This window comes from Coregonus clupeaformis, chromosome 10, assembly GCF_020615455.1.
Source record: "Coregonus clupeaformis isolate EN_2021a chromosome 10, ASM2061545v1, whole genome shotgun sequence".
In the NCBI taxonomy this organism is placed as follows: Eukaryota; Metazoa; Chordata; class Actinopteri; order Salmoniformes; family Salmonidae; genus Coregonus; species Coregonus clupeaformis.
This window is the reverse complement of record NC_059201.1, coordinates 42020164-42047704: the sequence shown is the minus strand read 5'-3', so window position 1 is coordinate 42047704 and position 27541 is coordinate 42020164. Positions and strand designations below refer to the sequence as shown.

General features: G+C 43.2%; 1 protein-coding gene across 2 annotated transcripts; it reads left to right on the top strand.

The window, feature by feature from the left end:
- The first annotated feature begins 1723 nt into the window (after positions 1-1723).
- Positions 1724-26183, top strand: LOC121575102 (chymotrypsin-like elastase family member 2A). Of its 2 annotated transcripts, none has more exons than XM_041887950.1 (8): positions 1724-2611; positions 23726-23814; positions 24150-24247; positions 24416-24550; positions 24859-24995; positions 25141-25286; positions 25610-25762; positions 26081-26183. In XM_041887950.1, exons 3-8 carry the CDS (start codon positions 24225-24227, stop codon positions 26096-26098), a joined length of 612 nt encoding a protein of 203 aa, XP_041743884.1. In that variant the 5' UTR covers positions 1724-2611; positions 23726-23814; positions 24150-24224; the 3' UTR covers positions 26099-26183. The 2 variants fall into 2 exon arrangements, with proteins under 2 accessions (XP_041743884.1, XP_041743883.1); XM_041887949.1 differs by lacking the exon at positions 1724-2611 and adding an exon at positions 21255-21321.
- The last annotated feature ends 1358 nt before the right edge of the window (positions 26184-27541 follow it).

Here is a 27541-nt window from a genome sequence, read left to right as displayed (position 1 = left end):
CATTCAAAACTATTTTCCCAGTCGAGCTCTTTTTTTTTCAGTTGTCTTGAACGCACTGAACTGAAGTTGGAAGTCGAAGATTTCCGAGTACCCAGTTGTTTTGAACGTGGCATTATTGTGCCACTTGGGATGTTTGATGTGTCAATCATGTAACTATCGAGTGTTTCCTGTCATATATGTATTTAGCTTTTTTCCTTGATATTACATCTGCCAAATATGTACAGTGCATTCGGAAAGTATTCGGACCCCTTCCCATTATCCACATTTTGTTATGTTACAGCCTTATTATAAAATTGATTAAATAAAAATATGTCCTTATCAATCTACACACAATAGCCCATTATGACAAAGCGAAAACAGGATTTTATAAATTTTTGCAAATTTATTAAAAACAAAAAACAGAAATACCTTATTTACATAAGTATTCAGACCCTTTGCTATTGAGCTCAGGTTCATCCTGTTTCCATGGATCACCCTTGAGATGTTTCTACAACTTGATTGGAGTCCACCTGTGGTCAATTCAATTGGACATGATTTGGAAAGGCACACAGCTGTCTATATAAGGTCCCACAGTTGACAGTGCATGTCAGAGCAAAAACCAAGCCATGAGGTCGAAGGAATTGTCTGTAGAGGTCCAAGACAGGATTGTGTCGAGGCACAGATCTGGGGAAAGGTACCAAAAAATGTCTGCAGCATTGAAGGTCCCCAAGAACACCAAGTCTCTTCCTAGAGCTGACCGCCCGACCAAACTGAGCAGTCAGGGGAGAAGGGCCTTGGTCAGGGAGGTGACCAAGAACCCGATGGTCACTCTGACAGAGCTCCAGAGTTCCTCTGTGGAGATGGGAGAACCTTCCAGAAGGACAACCATCTCTGCAGCACTCCACCAATCAGGCCTTTATGGTAGAGTGGCCAGACAGAAGCCACTCCTCAGTAAAAGGCACATGACAGCCTGCTTGGACTTTGCCAAAAGGCACCTAAAGGACTCTCAGACCATGAGAAACAAGTTTCTCTGGTCTGATGGAACCAAGATTTAACTCTTTGGCCTGAATGCCAAGCATCACGTCTGGAGGAAACCTGGCACCATCCCTACGGTGAAGCATGGTGGTGGCAGCATCATGCTGTGGGGATGTTTTTTAGCGGCAGGGACTGGGAGACTAGTCAGGATCGAGGGAAAGATGAACGGAGCAAAGTACAGAGAGATCCTTGATGAAAACCTGTTCCAGAGCGCTCAGGACCTCAGACTGGGGCGAAGGTTCACCTTCCAACAGGACAACGACCCTAAGCACACAGCCAAGACAACGCAGGAGGGGCTTCGGGACAAGTCTTGGAATGTCCTTGAGTGGCCCAGCCAGAACCCAATCCAACATCTCTGGAGAGACCTGAAAATAGCTGTGCAGCGACGCTCCCCATCCAACCTGACAGAGCTTGAGAGGATCTGCAGAAAATAATGGGAGAAACTCCCCAAAATACAGGTGTGCCAAGCTTGTAGTGTCATACCCAAGAAGACTCGAGGCTGTGATCACTGCCAAAGGTGCTACAACAAAGTACTGAGTAAAGGGTCTGAATATTTATGTAAATGTTATATTTCCGTTTTTTATTTTTAATAAAATCTATAAACCTGTTTTTGCTTTGTCATTATGGAGTATTGTGTGTAGATTGATGAGGGGAAAAAACTATTTAATCAATTTTAGAATATGGCTGTAACGTAACAAAATGTGGAAAAGTCAAGGGGTCTGAATACTTTCAGAATGCACTGTATGTGTAGGAGTGTTTCTTCTTAAGTAAAAAAAAAACAGAATGACAATACAGGAATAAACACTTTATACCGACAGAATGTAATATATTTGAATAGCGAAATAATAAAGATGAATTAGTAACAAATGTCTTAAAAAAATGCCTAAGAGTTGGGTTTATGTTTGTGTTTGCCATTGACAGGGCAAAGCAAGATGAAGGGTTTAGGAGTTGTTCTGAGAGGATTTTAGTTTTGTCATAGATAGCTCAGGTTGAACGCAGATGGTCTTAATTACTGCCCACAACCTGCTCTGGCCCTCGTTCACCCATCTCCCATTCCCCCTGGCTCTCCCCTTGTCCCCTGCAATCTGCCGAGTCGGAAGGATCCTGTAGTTCAATATGTAATAGTATCACCCATCGCTGGCTAAATATAGGGACAGATGTCCCCCTGTGTGCTGGTGTTGGGCAGCATGACACGCTAGCCTGCTGTGTTCTGCCAAACGTAGCTCACATGGACAAGAGCTGACTCAGCTACTGCCTGTTGAGTCCCACTGTCACACCGGCGCGTTTTGGACTTCTAACCCCTTTTAAACATTGTGTGTTTGAGCTACAGTCTTGTAGTTGTACCATTGGATTTGTCTATTCTTCTGTCTCCGATGATACCAACCATTACTATGTGTGATTAACGGGGGCTGAGTTAGAGCAGTGTTTGTGAGACAAGCGCAGAAGGGGTCCGGGGCGGGGTCCGGGGCGGTTCTTCTCACAAAAACGTCTGTAGAGTCCGAATGATGAGCTACAAACTCTTATGACCCATCTATGAAAAGCTGAGACTCACGTTTTGCTCTATGGCGCTCACAATCTACACAAGAGTCGTTAGAAGGTAAGGGGTTCTTCTACATAGAAGATCATAGGAAATCCCAGGACATAATGTCTATAATACTGTAATAAGCTCACATAGTTGCTGTAACAAACTCCAAACTCCACACAGTTGTCACTGACTAGTTGGACATTCATTTCCCACTGAGTAAACAATTTCTGTACTTACGGCATTCTTATAAATTACTTTTTTGATCAGGTTTTTGCTTGGCAGACCTTATTTGTTTATTAACATTTGTCAATACAACTCATGAATGCAACTGTTTATGTCAAAAAATTTTGTATTCTACTTATAGCCCTGGTTGTCCTGAAAAGAAAATGGTAAAGTACTTCAATGTGAGGCTACATTTCAGCTTGTTTTGCTGTGGGAAGCCTGGTTACTATGGAGTTCAGTTATGGGCCTCTGCTAGTAACAGGGGAACAGTATGTCAATGGGATATCAGCCAATGGCATTGCAATGACAAGTGTCTGCCTTGTAAAGGATGACAATGCCTATAACAGCCTAGTGAAAGTTGATGGCCTGTGCAAACTATTTTCTATTGGCCAATGAGTTTTTAATGCATGAAATAATCACAGAAGTCAATCTCAATATGATTTCAAAACTGATGTAGGCTTCTGTTTCCACACAACCAAGTTTCACTGTTGTAACTTGAGAGTTTGTTTCACTGGACACTTCTCAATATCTCGCTTCCCACGCAATGCCGCGTTATAACCCAGTGGTGATGATGATGAGGGAAAGAGGATAGTCCTGAGAACGTGTTAAGACAAGTGGGGCACACAGGCAGTCAGTGGCTTAAGCCTGAGAGCCATAAGGGAGACGGCCAATGATGGTCTGTGGCCGGGTAGTTTGACAGAACCTTTGGTAATAAGATGAGCTGGAATACACTGCCCAGGCACATTCCCTGCTTGACCTAAAATGGCATGTCATCAGTGCATATCCTTCTCCTACCTTTAGAGACTGGCAGATGAGTAATAAGATGTGGACTTTGGGTAGTGGGTCACAGAAATCCCCGGTATTCTGTGAATGTTCAAGATGCCACTGCTAAGACCTCACACACCAACTGATCTGGAGGGTAGATATAGGAAAGCTGGGGTGGGATCAAGCTACCCAGAAAATAAGACACACTGATATGTTTTATGGTAGTGTGGTTTCAAATTAGAGCCTGGTGAGGGAAAGTATGATAATATGTTTTGCTTTATGAAAAGAAAACATTGTGTTTTTACAAAACTAAGGGGTATCTCTCTGTTCTACATTTCTTGTCTATTTTATCAAACAAAATGTTATCCAAGAAGTGTTTTGCTACAAGTTATAGGTGCTTTTGGACAACATAATTGTGCCAACAAAGGGTTCAAACAAAATGTTTGCATGTACCTACTGTATGTCTGTCACGAGATGGATTGGTAGATAAGTGGATAAGTGGGTGGCGGGGCTGGTGTGATTAGACGCACCTGCAGCGAGTTAGCTAATCAGTAGCTGGGGATTGGCTGTAATTTCCTTTAAAAACCCTGTGTTTTGTGGCGTTCGGGGCTTGGAGTTGAGCGGGAAATGTCTCTCCGTGGGGATCGGTCCCCTATGCAAGGGTCCATGTCTTGGGTGTGCACTGGACCAGTGTCTTCGGGACGAGAAGTCTTACTGGCGAATTCGAGGGAGGAAGTGCCCGGCTGCGCTGACGACGAACTGAGGCTGTGGAGCTGAGTGGTGATCCGAGAGCAGAGGACCGGGAGGCATTGGTACAACGCACATCTAGGAGCATTAGCTCCGCCAAATAAGGGACTTGATTCTTCCTGTTTTCCCCTTACACTACTCTTGCTCTCTCTGGGCCGTTTTGCCACGCCACTGAAACCCACTATTGTCTGCAGGTTTCCGTGACGTCGCCAAGCAGAGTCTCAGACCGGGCGCGTTGCAGGACAGGGAGCTGTGCGGATCTGGATATCGCCATACAGAGACATTTATTTTATTTTGTGGGGATATTATTCTTGTCCGGCTATAGAAATCGATAATCTATCCCCACCCTTTCTGTATGTTGTCTGTCTTTCCCCCTCCTTATTTTGTCCCATAGCAGTAAAGAGTCTGTTAGAGGGGTTGGCAGAGTAGAGTAGGGCCAAGGGTGGGTCCCATATTGTGTGCAGCACCAGAGGGAGATTGTAGTGCTTTTCACCATATTGTTTGCAGTGCCTTCCCTTTAGAATAACTATCTTGTTACAGTGCCATATCAGAATAATTCAGTGTGCAGTGGAGTGAGATTTGTAGTGCTTTTTACCATATTGTTGCAGTGCCATATCAGAATAATTCCGTGTGTCACTTTTGCATTCCCGCTATTTACATGAGGGAGTCAGAGGGAGGGTAACCTATATATTGGCTATATTGTGTCGACACAGTCCGGGAAATCATGCAGTCTGCTGTGGGAGATGGGGGAAACGGGGTCCGACCCATGTTAACTCGTGAATTTAAAATAAAACTTACCTTGAGCATACTTACCTGTCCTGGTCTTCTGTGTTGGGGTTATGGGCTGGAGAACATTACATCCTGTGTTGGGTGGAGTAAAAAGTGGTTGACGCTAAACTGTGACACCTCTTTAAGTGGCGTTAAGTCGGCAGGATTTCTCCAAGCACACTTCTCTTGCACAGGGTGCTATGGCTCAGCTAGGGGATGGAGCACAGGGGGCAGAAGGCTCTAGTCCTTCAGTGGCAAGCCCACTACCTCAGTATACTCCTTAGCAATGCCTTGGTTCATGTGTTCACCCTGGGTTCCCATATTTTCTGCTGAGAGTAGTGTAGTTAGCTTTGGGGAGTGTCGAGCACAAATGGAAGCAATATTGAGGGCGCAAGGAATGGCAGAACAGCAGCAGATTGATTTCATCATGGGGGCTCTAGATGCTTGTGTAAAGAGAAACCATGTTTAGTCAAGCCCAGAGGAACTCACCTGCTTCTTTGTGGGCTGCATTACAGGACCGGTTTGGCAGCCTAACCCCTACACCCACTCTCCAGTCCCGCTTCTTTGACTGTAACTAGATGGGAGATGAGCCTATGGGCGACTACCTCCTGTGCACACGGGAGCTGTTTAGCCGACGGCTCCAATCAGAACCGGACAGCTCTGCCAAGGATGAATCAACGCTTAGGAACCAATTCGTTACAGGTCTAAAGGAGGGCCCTCTGAAACAGTCGCTCCAAAAGTATGCGTGGTGACAGCAAGGGATGACATTCACTCAGGTTAGTGTTGGTGAAACCATACAGGAGAGGAAGTACAGAACCAACGACGCTAGACGGAGAGGAATATGTTTAAGCAAAAGGCAGTTTATTAAACAACAGAGATAGCTGGTACTGCTCAAGCTACATGCATGGACCCATTCAGTTGCCTCTTATCGAGACAGTTGAAAGGGATCAAAAACAGAGTTTTCAGCATTACTTTATACAATGCAACACAAAGGAAGGGGTCCTTCTTCTAGTCCCTTGATTGGTTCCCGAGGCGTAGGAGGCGGGTCTGCTCTGTCCAGAGTAGAAGCCCCATTTTGACCAGTAGAAGGAAGTGCAGTGTGTGTGTGTGCGTAACTCGTGAGGCATGAGGATGAGTGTGCGTATGCATGGAGATGTGTGTGTGAATGTGTGTATGTTCTCAAAGGAAAGTCTCGTGGGGAGCAACCAGATTGTGGCCTGTGGCGTGGGAGTTGTCCTTGAGAAGATATTGGCTCTGTCCATTGTTCTTGCATAGGAACAGCATTGATTGAAAACAAGCTCCTAACATTAAAATGGGTCATGCACAAGATTTTAGTCAGACCAAGCTATAACATTTTAATATTTACTACGACAAATCCCCCTCTTCACGTCTCCCCAGAGACGTGACCAAGTAACAGTAAAGAAGGAAAACTTGAGACGTGACACAAGCTAACAGTGTAATTGGCAAAATAGGGAAAACTTTATCAGAAGATAAAGTTTTACATTCCCCCTCTTCACGTCTCACAAGAGACGTGACAAAAAGCTTAAATGCTGCAATTGGCAAAATAGGGAAAACTTTATCAGAAGATAAAGTTTTATATTCCCCCTCTTCACGTCTCACAAGAGACGTGACAAAAAGCTTAAATGCTATTCATCATCCAGATATCCTTGGTCAGCATCGTCAATAGCAAGCAAAGGAAACATCTGACCGTTATCTGCAGGATGCGGATCAATAGCGGTGGTTATAATCCTGGTTGTCAGCGTCCGTATGCATGGAATGCAACAGCATCCACAAAGCACTAGAATTGCAGCAAAATTGAGATGGATACAAGTATAGAAGAAACAAGCGTTTTATATTTACCAAACGCATCCATCCAAGAGTCCCACATTGAAGTATCCACCCCTGAGTGGCTCTTCATTTTGCCATTAAGAGTTCGTAACCCTTCCAGGGCAATTATCAAACTGCCATCTGTGGCTGTATTGTTGGGAATAAAGGTACAACATTGTTCACCAAACATAGCACATACTCCTCCTTTTTCAGCCAGGAGCATGTCGACAGCAATACGATTTTGGAAAGCCATGAGAGAGGTTGCAGCCAACTGGCCATGCACCGCCTCAAAACCTTGTTGTGTCCAATTGCCTAATTTTTTACATTAATGTATGCAGTTAATTCTATCGACGTTTTTATTAATAGTACAACAGTCAGCACCCAAAAGGACGAGCCCCCCAAAAACTGTACTCCATGTACCCATGTTCAAGGACAGTTTCACAGACAACAAAGAGAGAGTGTTCTTATCTGCCTGTTATGTGAAACAATCCATATCAGTACAGTGCTCCTCATTAATGCATTCCTTCCAAGCTATTCATCACATACAGATCCAAAAAATAAAACCCAACAATTTTATGGTGTCACTCTAAACAGAGTATAATCACCCTTAAGAATAACAAGATATGGAAATTAAATCACAACATTTAATGTTAATAGAAAATAAAAATAATAATTTTAACCCTCTATTCCTCCCCTACACCTAACATGTACTGAGTTGGCTACCAGCCACCCAGGAATCCTTTACCTTCACATCAGGAAGAATAAACAATCACAGTGGTTAGTAAAAACATAAGGTAATAAATGAGCAAGAACTGAAAATAAATGCGTGTATGTATTTTACTAGGCAAAACATGGATCATCCAGCTTGGTCTCAGAGTCAGTAGCAGAGTCACCTGCATCATCCTGGGCCGGTAACAACAGCATCATACCTGACGCCTGCACCACTCCTACCGCTGACCTCCTGAGACAAGGGACGATGCAAGCAGCACAACACATTAACAGCAAAAACACAATTACTAGGGTCAGAAATCCAGTAACCACCATAGAAGAGTACTCACCAAACCAGTCACTCAGCCAGGAAATAAGGCAACATCCACAAAGAACAAGTATACCCATAGAGGCCATAACTTCACCCAGAATAGTCACAACAATAGTTTTCCATTTACCAAATATGTTATCAAACCAACCGTTTATGGAGCTATCAATACCAGAGTTCTCAACCAGTTCGTTCGCCAGCGTGGTGATGGTCACTCAAGCGCTTTGGTCACGGGCCCGTCCGGTGCTATATTGTTGGAGATGAAAGTACAGCACATATATCCAAACAGAACACAAACCCCGTCCCGCTCAGCCAAAAGCATATCTAAAGCTATTCTATTCTGCCATGTCATTAAGCTAGTTGCCGCTGTCTGCTCAGCTAATCCCTTTATTGCATCACGAGTGTGGTTAATAAATCTTTTGCTGGTTATATGAAATATAATTTATCCAATCTACATTTTTATTAATTGTTTGACCACCAGAAAATACTTGATTCAAACCCAGCTGCGATCTGATTGTGGATCCCATCAATATACAGGTAAAAGTCAGTAAATTAGAATATTTTGAAAAACTTGATTTATTTCAGTAATTGCATTCAAAAGGTGTAACTTGTACATTATATTTATTCATTGCACACAGACTGATGCATTCAAATGTTTATTTCATTTAATTTTGATGATTTGAAGTGGCAACAAATGAAAATCCAAAATTCCGTGTGTCACAAAATTAGAATATTGTGTAAGGGTTACATTTTGAAGACACCTGGTGCCACAAACTAATCAGCTGATTAACTCAAAACACCTGCAAAGGGCTTTAAATGGTCTCTCAGTCCAGTTCTGAAGCCTACACAAACATGGGGAAGACTTCAGATTTGACAGCTGTCCAAAAGGCGACCATCGACACATTGCACAAGGAGGGAAAGACACAAAAGGTTATTGCAGAAGAGGCTGGCTGTTCTCAGAGCTCTGTGTCCAAACACATTAATAGAGAGGCAAAGGGAAGGAAAAACTGTGGTCAGAAAAAGTGTACAAGCGATAGGGATCACCGCGCCCTAGTCAAGATTGTGAAAAAAACCCATTCAAAAATGTGGGGGAGATTCACAAGGAGTGGACAGCTGCTGGAGTCAGGGCTTCAAGATCCACCACCAAGAGACGCTTGAAAGACATGGGTTTCAACTGCCGCATACCTCGTGTCAAGCCACTGTTGACCAAGAAACAGCGCGAAAAGCGTCTCACCTGGGCTAAGGAAAAAAGAGCTGGACTGCTGCTGAGTGGTCTAAAGTCATGTTTTCTGACGAAAGCAAATTTTGCATTTCCTTTGGAAATCGAGGTCCCAGAGTCTGGAGGAAGACAGGAGAGGCACAGGATCCACGTTGCCTGAAGTCTAGTGTAAAGTTTCCACCATCAGTGATGGTTTGGGGTGCCATGTCATCTGCTGGTGTCGGTCCACTCTGTTTCCTGAGATCCAGGGTCAACGCAGCCGTCTACCAGCAAGTTTTAGAGCACTTCATGCTTCCTGCTGCTGACCTGCTCTATGGAGATGGAGATTTCAGGTTCCAACAGGACTTGGCGCCTGCACACAGCGCAAAATCTACCCGTGCCTGGTTTACGGACCATGGTATTTCTGTTCTAAATTGGCCAGCCAACTCCCCTGACCTTAGCCCCATAGAAAATCTGTGGGGTATTGTGAAAAGGAAGATGCAGAATGCCAGACCCAACAACGCAGAAGAGTTGAAGGCCACTATCAGAGCAACCTGGGCTCTCATAACACCTGAGCAGTGCCAGAAACTCATCGACTCCATGCCACGCCGCATTAATGCAGTAATTGAGGCAAAAGGAGCTCCAACCAAGTATTGAGTATTGTACATGCTCATATTTTTCATTTTCATACTTTTCAGTTGGCCAACATTTCTAAAAAATCCCTTTTTTGTATTAGCCTTAAGTAATATTCTAATTTTGTGACACACGGAATTTTGGATTTTCATTTGTTGCCACTTCAAATCATCAAAATTAAATGAAATAAACATTTGAATGCATCAGTCTGTGTGCAATGAATAAATATAATGTACAAGTTACACCTTTTGAATGCAATTACTGAAATAAATCAAGTTTTTCAACATATTCTAATTTACTGACTTTTACCTGTATATCCTTTCATCAAAGGATCCCGGGAGGAGGTCCTACTTTCTATGTGACAACTCACCAGTCTCTGACACGTTTGATTGTTTGCGTATGTAGGTGAGTTCACAATCAGTTATCACCACACATCCATCAGATGTCAGCACGGGTCTGGTTTTTTGGCTCCTAAAATCCTCTGGCTGCAACAAAGAAGAGAGATTAGACTAGAAAAACAATTTAGAATCCCGTGACTTCAAATTGAGGCAACCCAGGTCGGGATGACTTTGTTATCGGGCTTGCATGGAGGACAAACCTGACAGAGAGTTAAAGCCTGTCAAGGGGAACGGAGTAGTTGTTAACCCTGGTTTGGCTGTCCCACAGGCAAAACAGTCCTCTTTAGACATAGTTTTTTTCCATATACTGAATCCATTCCAACCACAGGTTAAGATTTCTATACCCCGTTTCCACCTGTACTACTTCCTCCAGGTCTATAGTTTTGCACTATCTTTACCACAGCCCCGGTCTCACTACCTCCCTCAGAGAGGTTTACTCTAGAATTTCCCCTTTCCCTACGTCTAGCTGTCTCCTATGCCTTTTCAACTTGTGTTAGGTTAACTACCACTTCTGGCTGAAACAGGAGGGTCCGTGTGTGTTAGGAATATGGCCCCCACAATCAGACAGCTACCTACCGTCGGGAGACCTGTGAATCCCCACCCTTGCCCTGAGAACATGTCAGATGCCAGAGGCCAACCCATTGCTTTACCTTCTATCGAACTCACACAGGGATGATCAGACAGGGTAAGGGAATCTTCGTAATGAGGCAACCCCCGGACCATAGTGGTGATCGGATCTTTCTCCTAACTCTGTGTTTGTTCGTCAGGTGTAGCTGGTTTTGTACAGTGTGTGACATGCACCCAGATGGATCTCTCAGCTATTCTGCTGGCAAAGGCAGTACTTGGTAGGGCCCTTCCCGCCAGGCCTGATTCAGTCTCCTGGTTAGATAGAGTGGGTCACCTTCTCCTTTAGTTCACCTGTGGGGCACAAAACCTCTGACATACAGGTGTGGTTAATAAACTATCATACATGTTTTTTTTAAAAGTATTTTGTCCTCTCCTTCGTATATATTTAATATTTAATCCAACCATCCCCCTCTTTGACACATGATTTGGCCATGTGTCAATATTACCACCTACCTAAACAATCACTTTAGTTAATATTGGTATTTCATTATCCAATTGCCATTCCTCCACTCTCTCTTCTGTTATTTATGGTTCAAATCAAATATATTATTACCAAATTATAATCTTCTTCACAATTTTCACAGTACTATAAATTACCCTCAACTTAGTAAAATAAACTATCTTAAAGTCTTCCTCTCATGCCTTTAGAATGTACTAGTGTGGGTGATTAATTAACACCAGAATGTTAAAACAGAGTTCAGAGGCCATTGAAATCATTTAACGAACTGTTTAATCCCATAGTATACTAAACAATTACCATTATTCTAAATATTTCATAAATGTTAGTTATCCCAAGTGTTCATTAAGTCCTCATGACATTCATTCTCATAAGAAATCATATATACCCCAAACTCAGCCAAAACCTAAAAAATCCATAAAATTCACTGTGTGCACCTTTAAGACCTATAACCCTTGACCTGCTGGAAACCCCCAAAATTGAAACAAGGCTTTATAAACATCATACTAGGTGTGTTGTTTTTTATTTGAAAACCCAATTTGAAAAACAACCACAAATAGCCAGGCCTTAATTTGGTAGCTCACTTTTATGACCTAAATACGGCCTAACTTCACTACTGCTCCCCTAGCCCTTGGCAACATTCCAACGAGATGAGCTAATCTCTTTCTCCTGGTTATCCCCAGTCTTAACCCATCAATAATTGTTTGTATCAATCTAATTCCTCATAACTAATCTATAAAACCACTAAAAATTCCTCGAGTATACAATTATTATTTAATTGATTACCCTAACTCTGCTACATGTACCAAACATTTATATTTTCCCGCTAAACCATTTCAGTTCGCTATTCAATTTATTTAACTGTTCTCTCTGATTATGCCCTAATTAATAAAACAAATACTTGCTATCGTTGATTAGCATACATTTAATAATGTTCATACCATCTGAACTGTACTGTCTCTCACCCTCCCCTTGCTCCTTCGGGGAGAGCGCATGGTAACCTTATAACATATTTTCATAGACTTTTCTAGAATACTTCTATTTAAGCTATCTAATTCAACCTTTCACATCCACATAGTAATCTAGGTATATAGCCCCACTGCGAAAGCTTTGTCTACTGTCCCTACCTGTGTTCGAACCAGGGACATCGCCAGTCACTCCACACCATCTACGATTCTCTCAAAGTAAATACTTTCACGTCGCACATCCAGCCACGTCATCACCCCCATCTAGCCAGCCCTTCCGTCTCAAACACCCTAGTAGCCTAAATAAAACACACTCTAACAGCGTTCTGCATTTTCCTCTATCATCGGGTTTAAGAACTAACGTAACAACATTAACTATTCTCTATTGCTGTAGTAACGTCTTGTTTGGTTCAGTTTATTTATTACGGAGTGTCCATAATACTATAATAATACATAATCGAATTCCCCTCATGCATACAGATTTCACCTTATGCCATTGAAATGCCAAATAAACCATAATAGTTCAATGGAGCCCCCTATTGGCTCTCCCCTACCTATACATTACTTCTACAACCACTTTAGTTATGGTCCGATTACAAATTAAACCTTATCACATGATCAAACAACGCCACAACCTTAAACTCATATGGGGCGGCAGGCAGCTTAGTGATCAGTAGCGCCGCGCCAAGAACCGAGAGGTCGCCGGTTCCAATCCCCGAGCCGACCAGGCGAAAAATCTGCCGATGTGCCCTCGAGCAAGGCACTCAACCCCAATCGCTCCTGCAAGTCGCTCTGGACAAGAGCGTCTGCCAAATCACCAAAAATGCAAATGTAAATATTCTCTACTTTCTCACCCATCTCATCCCTCGTCAGAAACCCACAGGCACCTCTCAAATAATCACCCCGTGGTGTTCCCAGCCAACTCCAGTCTTTCCTCGCTCCAAAAGCCACACTTTCGCTCTCTCCAGCCCCTCCCCTCGCAACTCTCTCTTTCTCTCTCACTGCTCATTTCTCCTTTACACACCTTATGTATCTGTTTAAGCATGGATTCGAGTTTATCTCCGTCCAGACGTCCCTCAAAACCATACCTCTCCCTCCACCTGGTTATATAATGGAGATTTCTTCTATCCCTGGATTCCATTTTAATTACATCAAGCATTTCTCGTCCCCAGTAAATTCTGGGACCTCTTGTGAGGATTTGCCCCCCCCCCCCCATGGTTGGTACTGTTAAAAATCCCTTAGCCACCTCTTCTATATTATAAGTCAATTTAACAAGTAATTCTAAATAGCTTCACACAACACGGGGCGGCAGGTAGCTTAGTGGTTAAGAGCATTGTGCCAGTAACCGAAAGGTCGCTGGTTCTAATCCCCGAGCTGATTAGGTGAAAAATCTGCCGATGTGCCCTTGAGCAAGGCACCTAACCCCAATTGTTCCTGTAAGTCACTCTGGATAAGAGCGTCTGCTAAATGACTCAAATGTAATGTAAAAGTACAACACCTCATAAGGAGTGCCCAGCAGGAGTCCAATTCCTATCAGAAAACATACATACAAACATTCAGACACTCCCAATCTCTCCCAGGGGGAAAAAGTTATCCTTCTCCCTGAGTGAGATTGTTGTTCCCATAAGGGTTTCTTCATTGTGTTGTCAGGATTGGTTCTCGCTGCTCAAATCAGCTCTGACTTCTGTCAGTGATCTAGAAGGAGTGGGGGCTGGTGTGCAATGAGTTAGATGGTGTCAGTGTGCGCCTAATTTACCTCTGACCTGGACTGAGTGTGAAGTAACCCCCTTCACTTCGTACGGTCCAGTCCACCTGGGTTCCAGCCACTTTCTCTTGTGGACTTTAACCCTCACCCAGCCTCCCACGTTTACCTTCAGTGTCAGCGTACTTCCCGACAGCTCCCCCTCTTGGGCCTTCTGCGCCTGAGAAGAGAGTGCTGCAGAAAATTCCGTCAATTTCTTCACATAATCAGTCATTTCTATCTGTTGTACATCAAGGGCGGGCATATGACCTCCCTCCCTTGGTGGACCTGGCATTACTCTCCCTGTCATTCATTGTTCTATGTATTCATTGAATTTGGGTATGGTTATGTTTGGTCCTGCCATCTTGCTTTCTCTATCTTGGATGTATTATCGGTATCAAATACAGACTTATCTCATGTATGACACCCTCGCATATAAAGAGGCTAATTTATATAATTTGTAATGCAATTATTATCATAAGAATCAGAATTCCAGTCACATATACCAATGCAGTAATCTCTACACACAGCACACACCACGCTTTAGTTATCTCACGCTTGTTCTAGAATCATGCACAACTTCAATATCAGTCTCCCCAGTCCCCGGTTCCTGAAACCCTAGGTCAAATTCACTCAATTCCACAGATTGGTGTTCGGTCTCATAAGTCTCACTATAACTTCCCATCATTCATTACACGTTATAATACATCAAAACACACAGCCAAAAATTACACGTTATAATACATGATACAACCATCAGTATTCAGTCACTGGTAAGACTCTCATAATATACAACCATCAGTATTCAGCCACTGGTAAGACTCTCATAATATACAACCATCAGTATTCAGTCACTGGTAAGACTCTCATAATATACAACCATCAGTATTCAGCCACTGGTAAGACTCTCATAATATACAACCATCAGTATTCAGCCACTGGTAAGACTCTCATAATATACAACCATCAGTATTCAGTCACTGGTAAGACTCTCATAATATACAACCATCAGTATTCAGTCACTGGTAAGACTCTCATAATATACAACCATCAGTATTCAGCCACTGGTAAGACTCTCATAATATACAACCATCAGTATTCAGCCACTGGTAAGACTCTCATAATATACAACCATCAGTATTCAGCCACTGGTAAGACTCTCATAATATACAACCATCAGTATTCAGTCACTGGTAAGACTCTCATAATATTCACAGTTCTCAGTGTTCACAGTACCAGATATCTCATTTATGCCTTAATTCATTTAGGATGGAAATTATTTACCAAGTATTCATACTCACGCTCAGTACTACTGATCATAATTTGGTATTGGTCTATAATACAATATGCAAGATTTCGTTTTAACAGGCTCTGCATACCTTTTTAGAAGAGCGCGCTCTGATCAGGTTTCCTGAGCCAAGACGAATAGTTGATTTCTCCAGGATTTTCAGGTCACTCTTCCGTCTGTTTTTAGATCGATGATTTGCCTTTTCCTCTCGCACCAACTTTTAGATCGAATTAAAAACCATCCTCTGCTACCATTTTTGTTGGTGAAACCATACAGGAGAGGAAGTACAGAACCAACGACGCTAGACGGAGAGGAATATGTTTAAGCAAAAGGCAGTTTATTAAACAACAGAGATAGCTGGTACTGCTCAAGCTACATGCATGGACCCATTCAGTTGCCTCTTATCGAGACAGTTGAAAGGGATCAAAAACAGAGTTTTCAGCATTACTTTATACAATGCAACACAAAGGAAGGGGTCCTTCTTCTAGTCCCTTGATTGGTTCCCGAGGCGTAGGAGGCGGGTCTGCTCTGTCCAGAGTAGAAGCCCCATTTTGACCAGTAGAAGGAAGTGCAGTGTGTGTGTGTGCGTAACTCGTGAGGCATGAGGATGAGTGTGCGTATGCATGGAGATGTGTGTGTGAATGTGTGTATGTTCTCAAAGGAAAGTCTCGTGGGGAGCAACCAGATTGTGGCCTGTGGCGTGGGAGTTGTCCTTGAGAAGATATTGGCTCTGTCCATTGTTCTTGCATAGGAACAGCATTGATTGAAAACAAGCTCCTAACATTAAAATGGGTCATGCACAAGATTTTAGTCAGACCAAGCTATAACATTTTAATATTTACTACGACATTAGTCAGAAGGCTGAGTCGCTGGCCAGAGAAATGGAGGGAAAGGACATTCCAGTGGGACCGGTAGGGCAGAGCCATCTGTTTGGGGTGTGGACAGCCTGGCCACAAATGCTTCTGCTCCACCCAGAGAGATGAACAGGCCCTTTTAAACAGGAATCCCCCAGCCACTGTAGGGCGAGCGGTCGGGGCTGCAGGCACCAGGCAGGAGGAAAGCCCTGAAAAGTCAGCTGTTGTGGGAAACTGCCCTCTTGTAGAAGTGGAGGTAAGCAAAATAAAAAAAGACCTTGTATGTTGGATACGGGGTCCCAAGTAACGGTGTTCAGTCAGTTTTTTTCAGAAGTGGTTTGGCTGTCTCCCCATGCAGGATTCTTCAGACCTCCGCTGGCTCACGTTGAAGGCAGACAATGGCCTACATATCCCCTTTGTTGGCTATGCGGTTGTGGATTTTGTAGTTGGAGGAGTGCAAGTTCCAGCTAAGGGGGTTGTGATTGTCAAGGATGACTGACCAAGACATCCTTGGGATGACCGTTATGGCCTAATGCTGGAAGGTGCTGTTCCAAGGAGTCTCACAGGGTGTCACTGGGTTCAACGCCACTTTAAGGGTAGCTGCCAGGAAGGAGTGGCAGAATGCTTTCGCTGTCTGCAGTTGAGTCATGCAGACCAATGAGCCTGAGGGGGGACCAGGTACTGCACGCCTGTCCAAGAGGGACCCCGATGGGATCCCAGCTAGCAGTGAGAAGTTGCTGTGGGCCGGAGTTGTTGGAGGGAGCTCGTCCAAAGACTATTATGCCCTGGTGGAGGATCCTGGTGATGGAGTTGAGTGGCAAGTTGCTCACCCAGTGGTGAGAATGCAAGGAGGAAGGCTACACTTGTGACTGCTGAACTTAAACCCTTACCCCCTTGTAACCCTCTTGGAGCCTTCTCAGATCTGTGGGGAGCCAGACCTGGTGCTACACACCCAAACACCAGGTGAAGTTGAGGTGGCTGTGCAGACAGTTCAGCTACAGCCTGATGGCCAACCCCCTGTAAATATTCAACCGGTAGAGAGACTGGAGCCAACACAGCAACAAAAGCTCCATGCACTCCTAGCCCATTGGTCAAGTGTGTTCTCTGCCCATGAGGATTTTGGTAAGTCTGATGCTGTCCTACATCACATTCCCACAGGTACTGACGGGGGGTCGGGGGACACTGTGGCCCCATCCGATGATACCCCCGGACAGGGCCAACCAGGCAGGATATAACCCCACCCACTTTGCGAAAGCACAGCCCCCACACCACTAGAGGGATATCAACAGGCCACCAACTTACTACCCTGAGACAAGGCTGCATATAGCCCATGAAGGTCTCCTCCACCACATGCACCCAAGGGGACGCAAAACCAGACAGGAAGATCACGTCTGACTCAACCCACTCAAGTGACGTACCCCTCCTAGGCAGGGAAGAGCACTAGTAAGCCAGTGACTCAGCCCCCGTAATAGGGTCAGAGGCAGAGAATTACAGTGGAGAGAGGGGAGTCGGCCAGGCAGAGACTGCAAGGGCGGTTCGTCACTCCAGTGACTTGCCGTTCACCTTCGCACCCCCGGGCCAGACTACACTCAATCATAGGACCTACTGAAGAGATTAGTCTTCAGTAGAGACTTAAAGTTCGAGACAGAGTCTGCGTCTCTCACATGGATAGGCAAACCATTCCATAAAAATGAAGCTCTTTCGGAGAAAGCCTCCAGCTGTTTGCTTAGAAATTCTAGGGACAATAAGGAGGCCTGCGTCTTGTGACCGTGGCGTACATGTAGGTATGTACGGCAGGACCATATCGTAGGGATAGGTAGGAGCAAGCCCATGTAATGCTTTGTAGGTTAGCAGTAAAACCTTGAAATCAGGCCTAGCCTTAACAGGAAGCCAGCACTGGAGTAATATGATCACATTTTTTGGTTCTAGTCAAGATTCTAGCAGCTGTGTTTAGCACTAACTGAAGTTTATTTAGTGCTTTATCTGGGTAGATGGATAGTAGAGCATTGCAGTAGTCTAATCTAGAAGTGACAAAAGCATGGATTAGCTTTTCTGCATCACTTTTGGACAAAAAGTTTAAGATTTTTGCAAAGTTACGAAGATGGAAAAAAGCAGTCCTTTAAATATTATTAATATGTTTGTCAAAAGAGAGATCAGGGTCCAGAGTAACACAGAGGTCCTTCACAGTTTTATTTGAGACGACTGTACAACCATCAAGATTAATTGTCAGATCCAACAGCAGATCTCTTTGTTTCTTTGGACCTAGAACTAGCATCTCTGTTTTGTCCGAGTTTAAAAGTGTTGGCCTAGTGATGAAAAGGGTTGGCCTAGTGATACTTACCCTTACCTGCCCGTCATGGCAGATCTGTTTTCCAGACAAGGGTGTGCTGTCCCCACAAAAGACCAGACTGCAGAGACCACTGTAAAAGCCCTCTGGTCAGCTGTAGTGCAACACTGGGGTTGTCCTGAGTGGATTTGGTCCGATCAGGGGGTAGCTTTTGAATCCGCACTTGTAGCCCAGTTCTGCCAGCTGGATGGGTGTGCCAAGATCCGAACCACTCCCTACCGCCGTCAGGACAACGGGCCTGTGAGCTGTTTAATCAAACAGTGTTATCTCTCCTTGGGTCCCTGGGGCAAGATGAGCAGATGCGTTGGCCAGAGCAGTTGCCCGTGCTTCGCCAGGCATACAACAACACTGAACATAACAGCACCAGGCTTACCCCATTCTTTGTAATGAGTGGCAGGCATGCCAGTCTTCCTGTTGATGTGATTTCAGGTGTGGAGGCCCCCACGCTGTGGATGGACCTAGATGGATGGGTGAGGCACCATCATGACCAGCTACAATGGGTCTACAGTTAGGTCATGGCAAGGACCCGACATCAGCAGGAGCGAGACAAACAGCGGTACGACAAGCGGGGAAAGGACCTTCCATTGATGGCTGGGGAAAGGGTGCTCCTGCGGAACTTCGGATGACATGATCAGGGTAAACTAGCCCCCCGATGGCAACCGCAGCCTTTTGTCATTCTAGGACACCTTCGGCCTGGACTGCCAGTCCTTCATATCCAACCAGAGGGAGGGGGACGAATACGGACAATTCATCGGAACCATGTGCAGCCTTTCCCCTACCGACCTTCAAACCGCTCCCAGATGCAACTCATGGGAGGCTGCGCTGATGATGAACTGGGGCTGTGGAGCTGAGTGGTGATCCAAGAGCAGTGATTCTTCCTGTTTTCTCCTTACACTACTCTTGCTCTCTCTGGGCCGTTTTGCCACGCCACTGAAACCCACTATTGTCGGCAGGTCTATTGCCGTCTGTCTTCCTCTCGTTTAGCACTGGAGGCGGGTCCATCGGTGACGTCAGCAAGCAGAGTCTCAGACCAGGCGCATTCCAGGACAGGTAGCTGTGTGGATCTGGATATCGCCATTCAGAGACGTTTATTTTATTTTGTGGAGATATGGTTCTCGTCGGGCCCTAGAAGTCGAGAATCTATCCCCACCCTTTCTGTATGTTGTCTGTCTTTCCCCCTCCTTATTTTGTCCCATAGCAGTAAAGAGTCTGTTAGAGGGGTTGGCAGAGTAGAGCAGGGCCAAGGGTGGGTCCCATATTGTGTGCAGCACCAGAGTGTACTTACCTGTTCTGGTCTTCTGTGTTGGGGTTATGTGCTGGAGAACATTACATCCTGTGTTGGGTGGAGTAAAGGGGTTCACACTAAACTGTGACATGTACTGTCTTAATTTGACCAGTTTCTTACAGGAGGAAAATAATCCTGCAGCAACAGGGAATTATGTGGATTGTAATTCATGGACAATTTTGTAGGGGTTGATACATTTTTCGTTAGGGCAATTATGAACTTTAGAAGCCTTTTAAAAACTTGAATACACTGCAAGTTTGCATTTCCTGCTGTGCAAATTAAGATATGACATCTGTACATAGGAAGGGAGAAATGACTGGTAAAAATTATACCACACTGGTAAACAGTTCCCACCCCACATCCGAGTGTCGTCCACCGTCTAAACCCTCAGGATAGAGAAACTATATCCATGAGCTCAGCGCTTGAAAGGAACTTTAAATAACTTCCTTCTGCAAACACCACATCACAAATAGACACACCTCAGACACTCCAAACGAAAACAGTTTTTAGACAAGTCGGTGTGATTGATGTTTCTTTGGAACTCCTGTGTTTGTGATGTGGAACTGGCAATAAACAAAGAAACCTGAGACATGGGATCTGCTGCTGCTCCATACACATACATGCTTCCTGTGCCAGAGGCAACATAGACTGACAGGGAGCTGTGTTGTCTTCATTTGGTCTGAACCACCATTACTACTTCATTGCTCAGAAATGTGACGAAGGCTGCCGGTGAAACGTGTCTTTGTTTTGACCTCTGTTGCTAAAAGAATAAGCCATTAAAAGTTTTCCTTTCTTCCAGTATATGCCTTTTGACCCTAGCACCCACATTTGTTTTAATATTTGAGCTGAGCACGCCAATTTCTCTTCCTATCACTATGACTTGTTCCTCATACATGACATTTCAGTAATCAGTAGTTTCTCATATTCATGTTAAAAAGAAAGATTGAATTGCGTGTCATTGGTTGTGCTCTTGTGGTTAAACATTTGCAGTATGGATACGAAGACTCTGGGAAGTAAACAGGTGTTGCTGACCCTTCAAAATGAAGGCTACTGTATGATGGTTTTAGATAGAGTAGTGCTGTCTGGATGTCATGTTCCACATTACACGTAAGGACATACATTACCAGTAGTTTTATGTTTAGCAAAAAATTGATAATTAAAATAATTGTTTGGACAAATAAACCTTTGCTGCTGCACCTCTTTTACATATTTACTGAATACAATCAAATCCTATTCAATCCGTATACCAAGTTTCCAAGTCAAGAACATGATTATTCTAAGGCTGCAAGAATGCACATTTGGATTTGGGTCGTCCTCGGCCTGACCGGGTAGCAGTTCAGAGTAGGCCTACATGACCATCTAAGCCAGACAGTTGGAAGAAGGCCAGGACCATTATCACTTGCCCAAGAGCAGTAATGACAGACAAACATTTCTCACACCTTCTGCACTTTTTGGCTCTATCAGTCGGACAGAATGGCCAGTTTTTTCTAACTAAACCAGTTGGATGAAGCTCACTTATCAGTCACGGATAAGAAACAAAAAGCAGTATAAAGGAGTTCCACCAGCACTCATGACAGCAGCAACATGACTTCTATCATTTTGGTCTTGGCCCTCGTTGCCAGCGGTAAGACCTTTTTGCATTTTTACCAGACATGGCAAGTAGATCAGTGTGTTTAAATTATCATTATGTCTCAAGGAACAGTGTTTTCAAACGTTTTATATTGACCGACAAGCTATGGTTTTTCCTCCAGCTAGCTAACCATCTCAGCATAGCCGCGTGAAGTATTTTGGAGGTGGGGGTGCTGCAAATATTTCTGTCAACGATGCAGATTTTTGTTGTTGTTGCCTGTGCTGATGACATCTATATTGGTCCGCTAATACAGGACTAGTAAAGGCCCAGTGTACTACTTATGTGAAAAAATTTAAACTAAATGTATTTGAGTGTTTACCAGCATTTGTAACTTGAGTCTGATAATTATCTGTACAAAACAGTTAATCTGATAATACTTGTAGAATATACAAATACTTGCTTGATAAACACTACCGTTCAATGGTTTGGGGTTACTTTGAAATGTCCTTGTTTTTGTTTTTGTATTTTGTCTATTAAAATAACATCAAATTGATCAGAAATACAGTATAGACATTGTTAATGTTGTAAATGGCTATTGTAGCTGGAAACGGCTGATTTTTAATGGAATATGTACATAGGCGTACAGAGGCCCATTATCAGCAACCATCAGTCCTGTGTTCCAATGGCACGTTGTGTTTGCTAATCCAAGTTTAGCATTTTAAAAGGCTAATTGATCATTAGAAAACCCTTTTGCAATTATGTTAGCGCAGCTGAAAACTGTTGTGCTGATGTAAAGAAGCAATAAAACTGGCCTTCTTGAGACTAGTTGAGTATCTGGAGCATAAGCAATTGTGGGTTCGATTACAGGCTCAAAATGGCCAGAAACAAATAACTTTCTTCTGAAAGTACACAGCGTTGTACGAGATCTTCAGTTTCTTGTCAATTTCTCGCATGGAATAGCCTTCATTTCTCAGAACAAGAATAGACTGACAAGTTTCTGGCCATTTTGAGCCTGTAATCGAACCCACAATTGCTAATGCTCCAGATACTCAACTAGTCGCAAGAAGGCCAGTTTTATTGCTTCTTTAATCAGCACAACAGTTTTCAGATGTGCTAACATAACTGCAAAAGGGTTTTCTAATTATCAATTAGCCTTTTAAAATAATAAACTTGGATTAGCAAACACAACGTGCCATTGGAACACAGGACTGATGGTTGCTGATAATGGGCCTCTGTACGCTTATGTAGATATTCCATTAAAAATCAGCCATTTCCAGCTACAATAGCCATTTACAACATTAACAATGTCTACACTGTATTTCTGATCAATTTGATGTTATTTTAATGGACCAATAAAATGATTTCATTTCGAAAACAAGTACATTTCTTAGTGCCCCAAACATTTGAACAGTAGTGTATGTTTTCCAGTTTCTTGAAATACTTTGCAAATGCAACTTATTTCTATGTGAAAACTGAAATGGTCTATTCATTCCTTTTCCATTTTAGTAGACGCTCTTATCCAGAGCAACTTACAGTAGTGAGTGCATACATTTTCATACTTTTTCCTCGTGGGAATCGAACTCACAACCCTAGCATTGCAAGGGCCATGCTCTACCAACTGAGCCACATCATCACAAACCACTTGTCTAAATGTACTCAATTACTGTATTGTGCTTTGTTTTTCTTTCTTCATGGTGATGGAAAGTATTCAGGTGTAAACCTAGATGACCAGCTTATGTCCAATACAGTAATGTACAATTACATTAAGTGGTTTGTAAGGATGATATTATTTGATCAAGAAAAATATTGAATTTGATGTGGATGTTTTGTGTCTTTGCCCATAACTTTGCACCTTTTGATGTAAATGTTTGAGGAAAGGGTTTTGTTCTTTCAGGATTCCGTTAGAATGACAATTGCAGAGAAAGGGACAGGGCAACAACTCTTACAATTACAACAATTCAATCCTGCTAGATCCTGTTCTTAATTATACAACTACCTTTTTTGCCAAAGCAGAGATGGTGAATTAGTTTTTTGCCCGCCCTATATCGGTCCGCTAATACTAATAAAAATAATAACTACTACTTTTGTTAATAACTAATAAAAGGCCCAGTGCACTACTTTTGATTTTTCAGGGGGTGCTGCAGCACTGTCAGTACCCCTACTTCCTGCGTCTATGCATCTCAGGGACTTGCCAGTAACACACCACTGAGAAACACTGGCCTAGAATAGGACATCTTGACAGCCCTATACATAGCCTATATTCAGGAAGTACACTGAAATTCCAATTATCTTCAATGCTTTTCAATGAGGAACATTTGGAATTGGAATTTGGTTCACTTTCTGAATTGACTGCAATTGAATTGGAATGACCCCAAACCTAACTTGTAAATACAGTACATAGATCTATCTGCAACCCTCCATATAATAAGTCCTGGATGTCCCTCTTCCTCGTCTGCAGCATATGGCTGTGGAACCCCAGCCATTAAGCCTGATACAACCCGCGTGGTCAATGGCGTGGATGCCCGCCCCAACAGCTGGCCTTGGCAGGTGAGGATGTCGAGACATGGGTTTCGTTCAAGATGCTTCAAATGTTAACTAAATGTTTCAAAATGTAAACAGTGCTGAATGTAACTTTAAATAGGTAAAGTAATGGAGGTGCTGACTGACTGAAACTTTTAATGGTAATGGACCTTACAGGAATGTTTAGATGGAATAAACTATAGTGTTCATTGTATCGACTGTAAATCATTGATAGTTTTGAGTAAAAGGAAAGTGTTTATGGTATTGACTGTGAAGTGTTGATGGAGCGGACTCTAAAATGTTAAGTTTAGGCTAATTGCTAAGTGCTGTTAGAGTCTACTGATCATCATCTGTCTCTGTAGATCTCTCTGCAGTATGAGAGGAATGGTGAGTACAGACACACCTGTGGTGGATCCCTCATCGCTACCAACTGGGTTATGACTGCTGCCCACTGCATTGAGTAAGCCAGCACACACACAGACACACTGCTGGTAATTTTAAAGATGTTGACCAGCACAAAACAGTAAAAAAAGAAGCAATTGTCTTTGACCAATGTGAAGAGGGGTAGGCTTAAAGCTCTGCAAAATGATGCTTCATGGGCCAGTTTTTTCCCTATTCCTCCATACAGTCTGAACCTGAATTATCGTGTGGTTGTGGGCAAACACAACCTGGCAGAGGCTGAGCCCAGTGCTCAGGCCTACTTCCCAGCTAAGAAAGGAATCATCGTGCACAAACACTATAACCCTGTCCTCCTGTCAGTGGGGTAAGTTGGGCAATGGCTTGTAAAATGGCTTGTAAAATGGCTTGTAAAAACACAGGTAAAACTTTACATTTACACTATTAATACAGTATATTCAGATTTATAAGGAATAAGGAGTTTATAACCTTTTAAGTATTACTTCATAAATAGTTTATACATGTTGGTGGAAAATTGTGTGCTTGTCATTTAGCTGGCTTCCAAATACTGAACTTATATATGGTTTCAATGGCCATAATAACAGTAAACTAGTAATCAGTAACAGTTTCTGATCTATTCTGATCCATTCATACTCTCATTTCCCTAACGACCAGCAATGACATCGCCATGATCAAGCTGGCAGAGCATGTGACTCTGAGTGACCAGGTCCAGCTGGCTTGTGTCCCCGCCCCCGGAACCATCTTGTCCAATAATTACCCCTGCTACATCACCGGCTGGGGAAGACTCACCAGTGAGTGATGAGTGGTGTGTGTGCGTGTCCGTGCATGCATCTGTGTCTGTGACTTTGCCTGTGTGTAATGCCAAGACAGCTTACTGTATGTCTGTTCTCTTCCATTACATTCATGCTCATTATCCCCCTGCTGTGTGTGTTCCAGCCGGAGGCCCCACCCCTGACACCCTGCAACAGGCCCTGATGCCCGTGGTGGACCACAAGACGTGCACCCAGAGCGACTGGTGGGGCGTGTCCATTCGCAGGTCCATGGTCTGTGCCGGAGGGGACGGAGTGGTGGGAGGCTGCAACGTGAGTCAGACACATACACCCATAGGGCTCTGGTCAAAAGTAGTGCAATATAAAGGGCATAGGGGGCCATTTTGGAGCAGACATTGTCCATAGTTGCCTATAGTTGGGCTGATGTCTCAACGCCCAGGTATGCATTTAAAAAGATATGGACGACAGCTTTCAATTTATAAAGGAGTCAAAAATACAAGAGATACAAGCTAAAAAATAAAGATACAAGAGATTCAAGCAAAGGTGATGAGCATTATATTGTCATCAACCTATGTGGTAAACATTTCAAAGATATGAAGTGTTTTATGTTCTCTAAGTGACATGTCCTGTTCCAGGGAGACTCTGGTGGCCCACTGAACTGTAAGAACTCTGCGGGAGTATGGGAGGTGCATGGCATTGCTAGCTTCGTCTCCGGCCAGGGCTGCAACTACATCAAGAAGCCCACCGTCTTCACCCGCGTCTCCGACTACAATGAGTGGATTGATGAGGTAACCAGAGTTGCTGATGACCAGATCACTAAACACATCGCTATACATCACCACACAGGGTTGAGGTCAATTCCATTGCAATTCAGTCAATTTAGGAGCTAAACTGAAATCCAAATTCCATGTCTACATTTTCCGCATAGAAAATAATTGAAGAAAATTGGAACTGGAATTTTAATTTACTTCCTGAATTGTCGAAATGGACTTGACCCCAACCCTTTCACTGTTTGAGTTTATTGGTGTTCTTCTTCAGTTGTGTTTCAAATGTGTTTTGTTTGGCTTGTGAAACTCATCTGAGCCTGTATGTTGTGTTTCTTTCAGACCATGATGGACAACTAAGACGTGTCTGTGTGCTCTTCTAATAAAGACCTGTGAATACATGAGAAAATATATTATTTTATTGAAATATTGTCCTTTTGATTAAAGTCAGCTTAAAATGTCAAAATATGTGATCGTTATTTCATACAAAGTAGAGAACAGGGCATATTGGTGGTCCTCTGTAGCTCAGCTGGTAGAGCACGGCGCTTGTAATGCCAGGGTAGTGGGTTCGATCCCCGGGACCACCCATACACAAAAATGTATGCACGCATGACTGTAAGTCGCTTTGGATAAAAGCGTCTGCTAAATGGCATATTATTATTTATTATTATATTCCTTGTTCTATCTTGAAGATTAGGGCCCAACATAGAGATATAGTCTTGACCAGTAGGGGGCCTCAGACACTAGTGAATGAACACCGTACAAACCATTTGAGGTTTCATTAAATTACAGAAATTTCAGATTCAGATTTCCTCCTCATCATGCCAGACGTTGTGTGTAAACATAATTTCTTCATATGAACATCATTTCCTCGTGGCATCAATTAACTCCCAAATAGGCCTATTTTCGAATGGTTTCACACTTCCACCACTTTTGTGTCAGGGTTGACATTTGTTTTATGAAGGTCATGGACTACTAGTGATGCACAGTCCTCCTCTCACAGCATTATGCCACAATTCAAGCATATGCGTGTCATTCCACAAATACAGTGCCTTTTGGGTAGTGTCATTTTGTCACCTATTTATGTCACCTAATTTTAACGTTCTGTCATAAAGAGCACATGTTCAACTTCAAAACAAACATGTTTTCCGATCTCAAGATGTTAAATTAAGAGAAAAATGACTATAAATGTTGACATAACAGGGTTGACGATTTCATCCTACATCAGCCATAACTCCCCTTGTGAAATAATTTTTAACATGGTTTAGTTTAGTTAGAGCATAGATGTACAGTACCAGTCTTTATTTTTACTATTTTTTACATTGTAGAATAATAGTGAAGACATCAAAACTATGAAATAACACATATGGAATCATGTAGTAACCAAAAAAGTGTTAAACAAATAGCCACCCTTTGCCTTGATGACAGCTTTGCGCACTCTTGGCATTCTCTCAACCAGCTTCATGAGGTAGTCACCTGGAATGCATTTCAATTAACAGGTGTGCCTTCTTAAAAGTTAATTTGTGGAATTTCTTTCCTTCTTAATGCGTTTCAGCCAATCAGTTGTGTTGTGACAAGGTATACAGAAGATAGCCCTATTTGGTAAAATACCAAGTCCATATTATGGCAAGACAGCTCAAATAAGCAAAGAGAAACGACAGTCCATCATTACTTTAAGACATGAAAGTCAGTCAATATGGAACATTTCAAGTGCAGTCGCAAAAATCATCAAGCGCTATGATGAAACTGGCTCTCATGAGGACCGCGACACGAATGGAAGACCCAGAGTTACCTCTGCTGCAG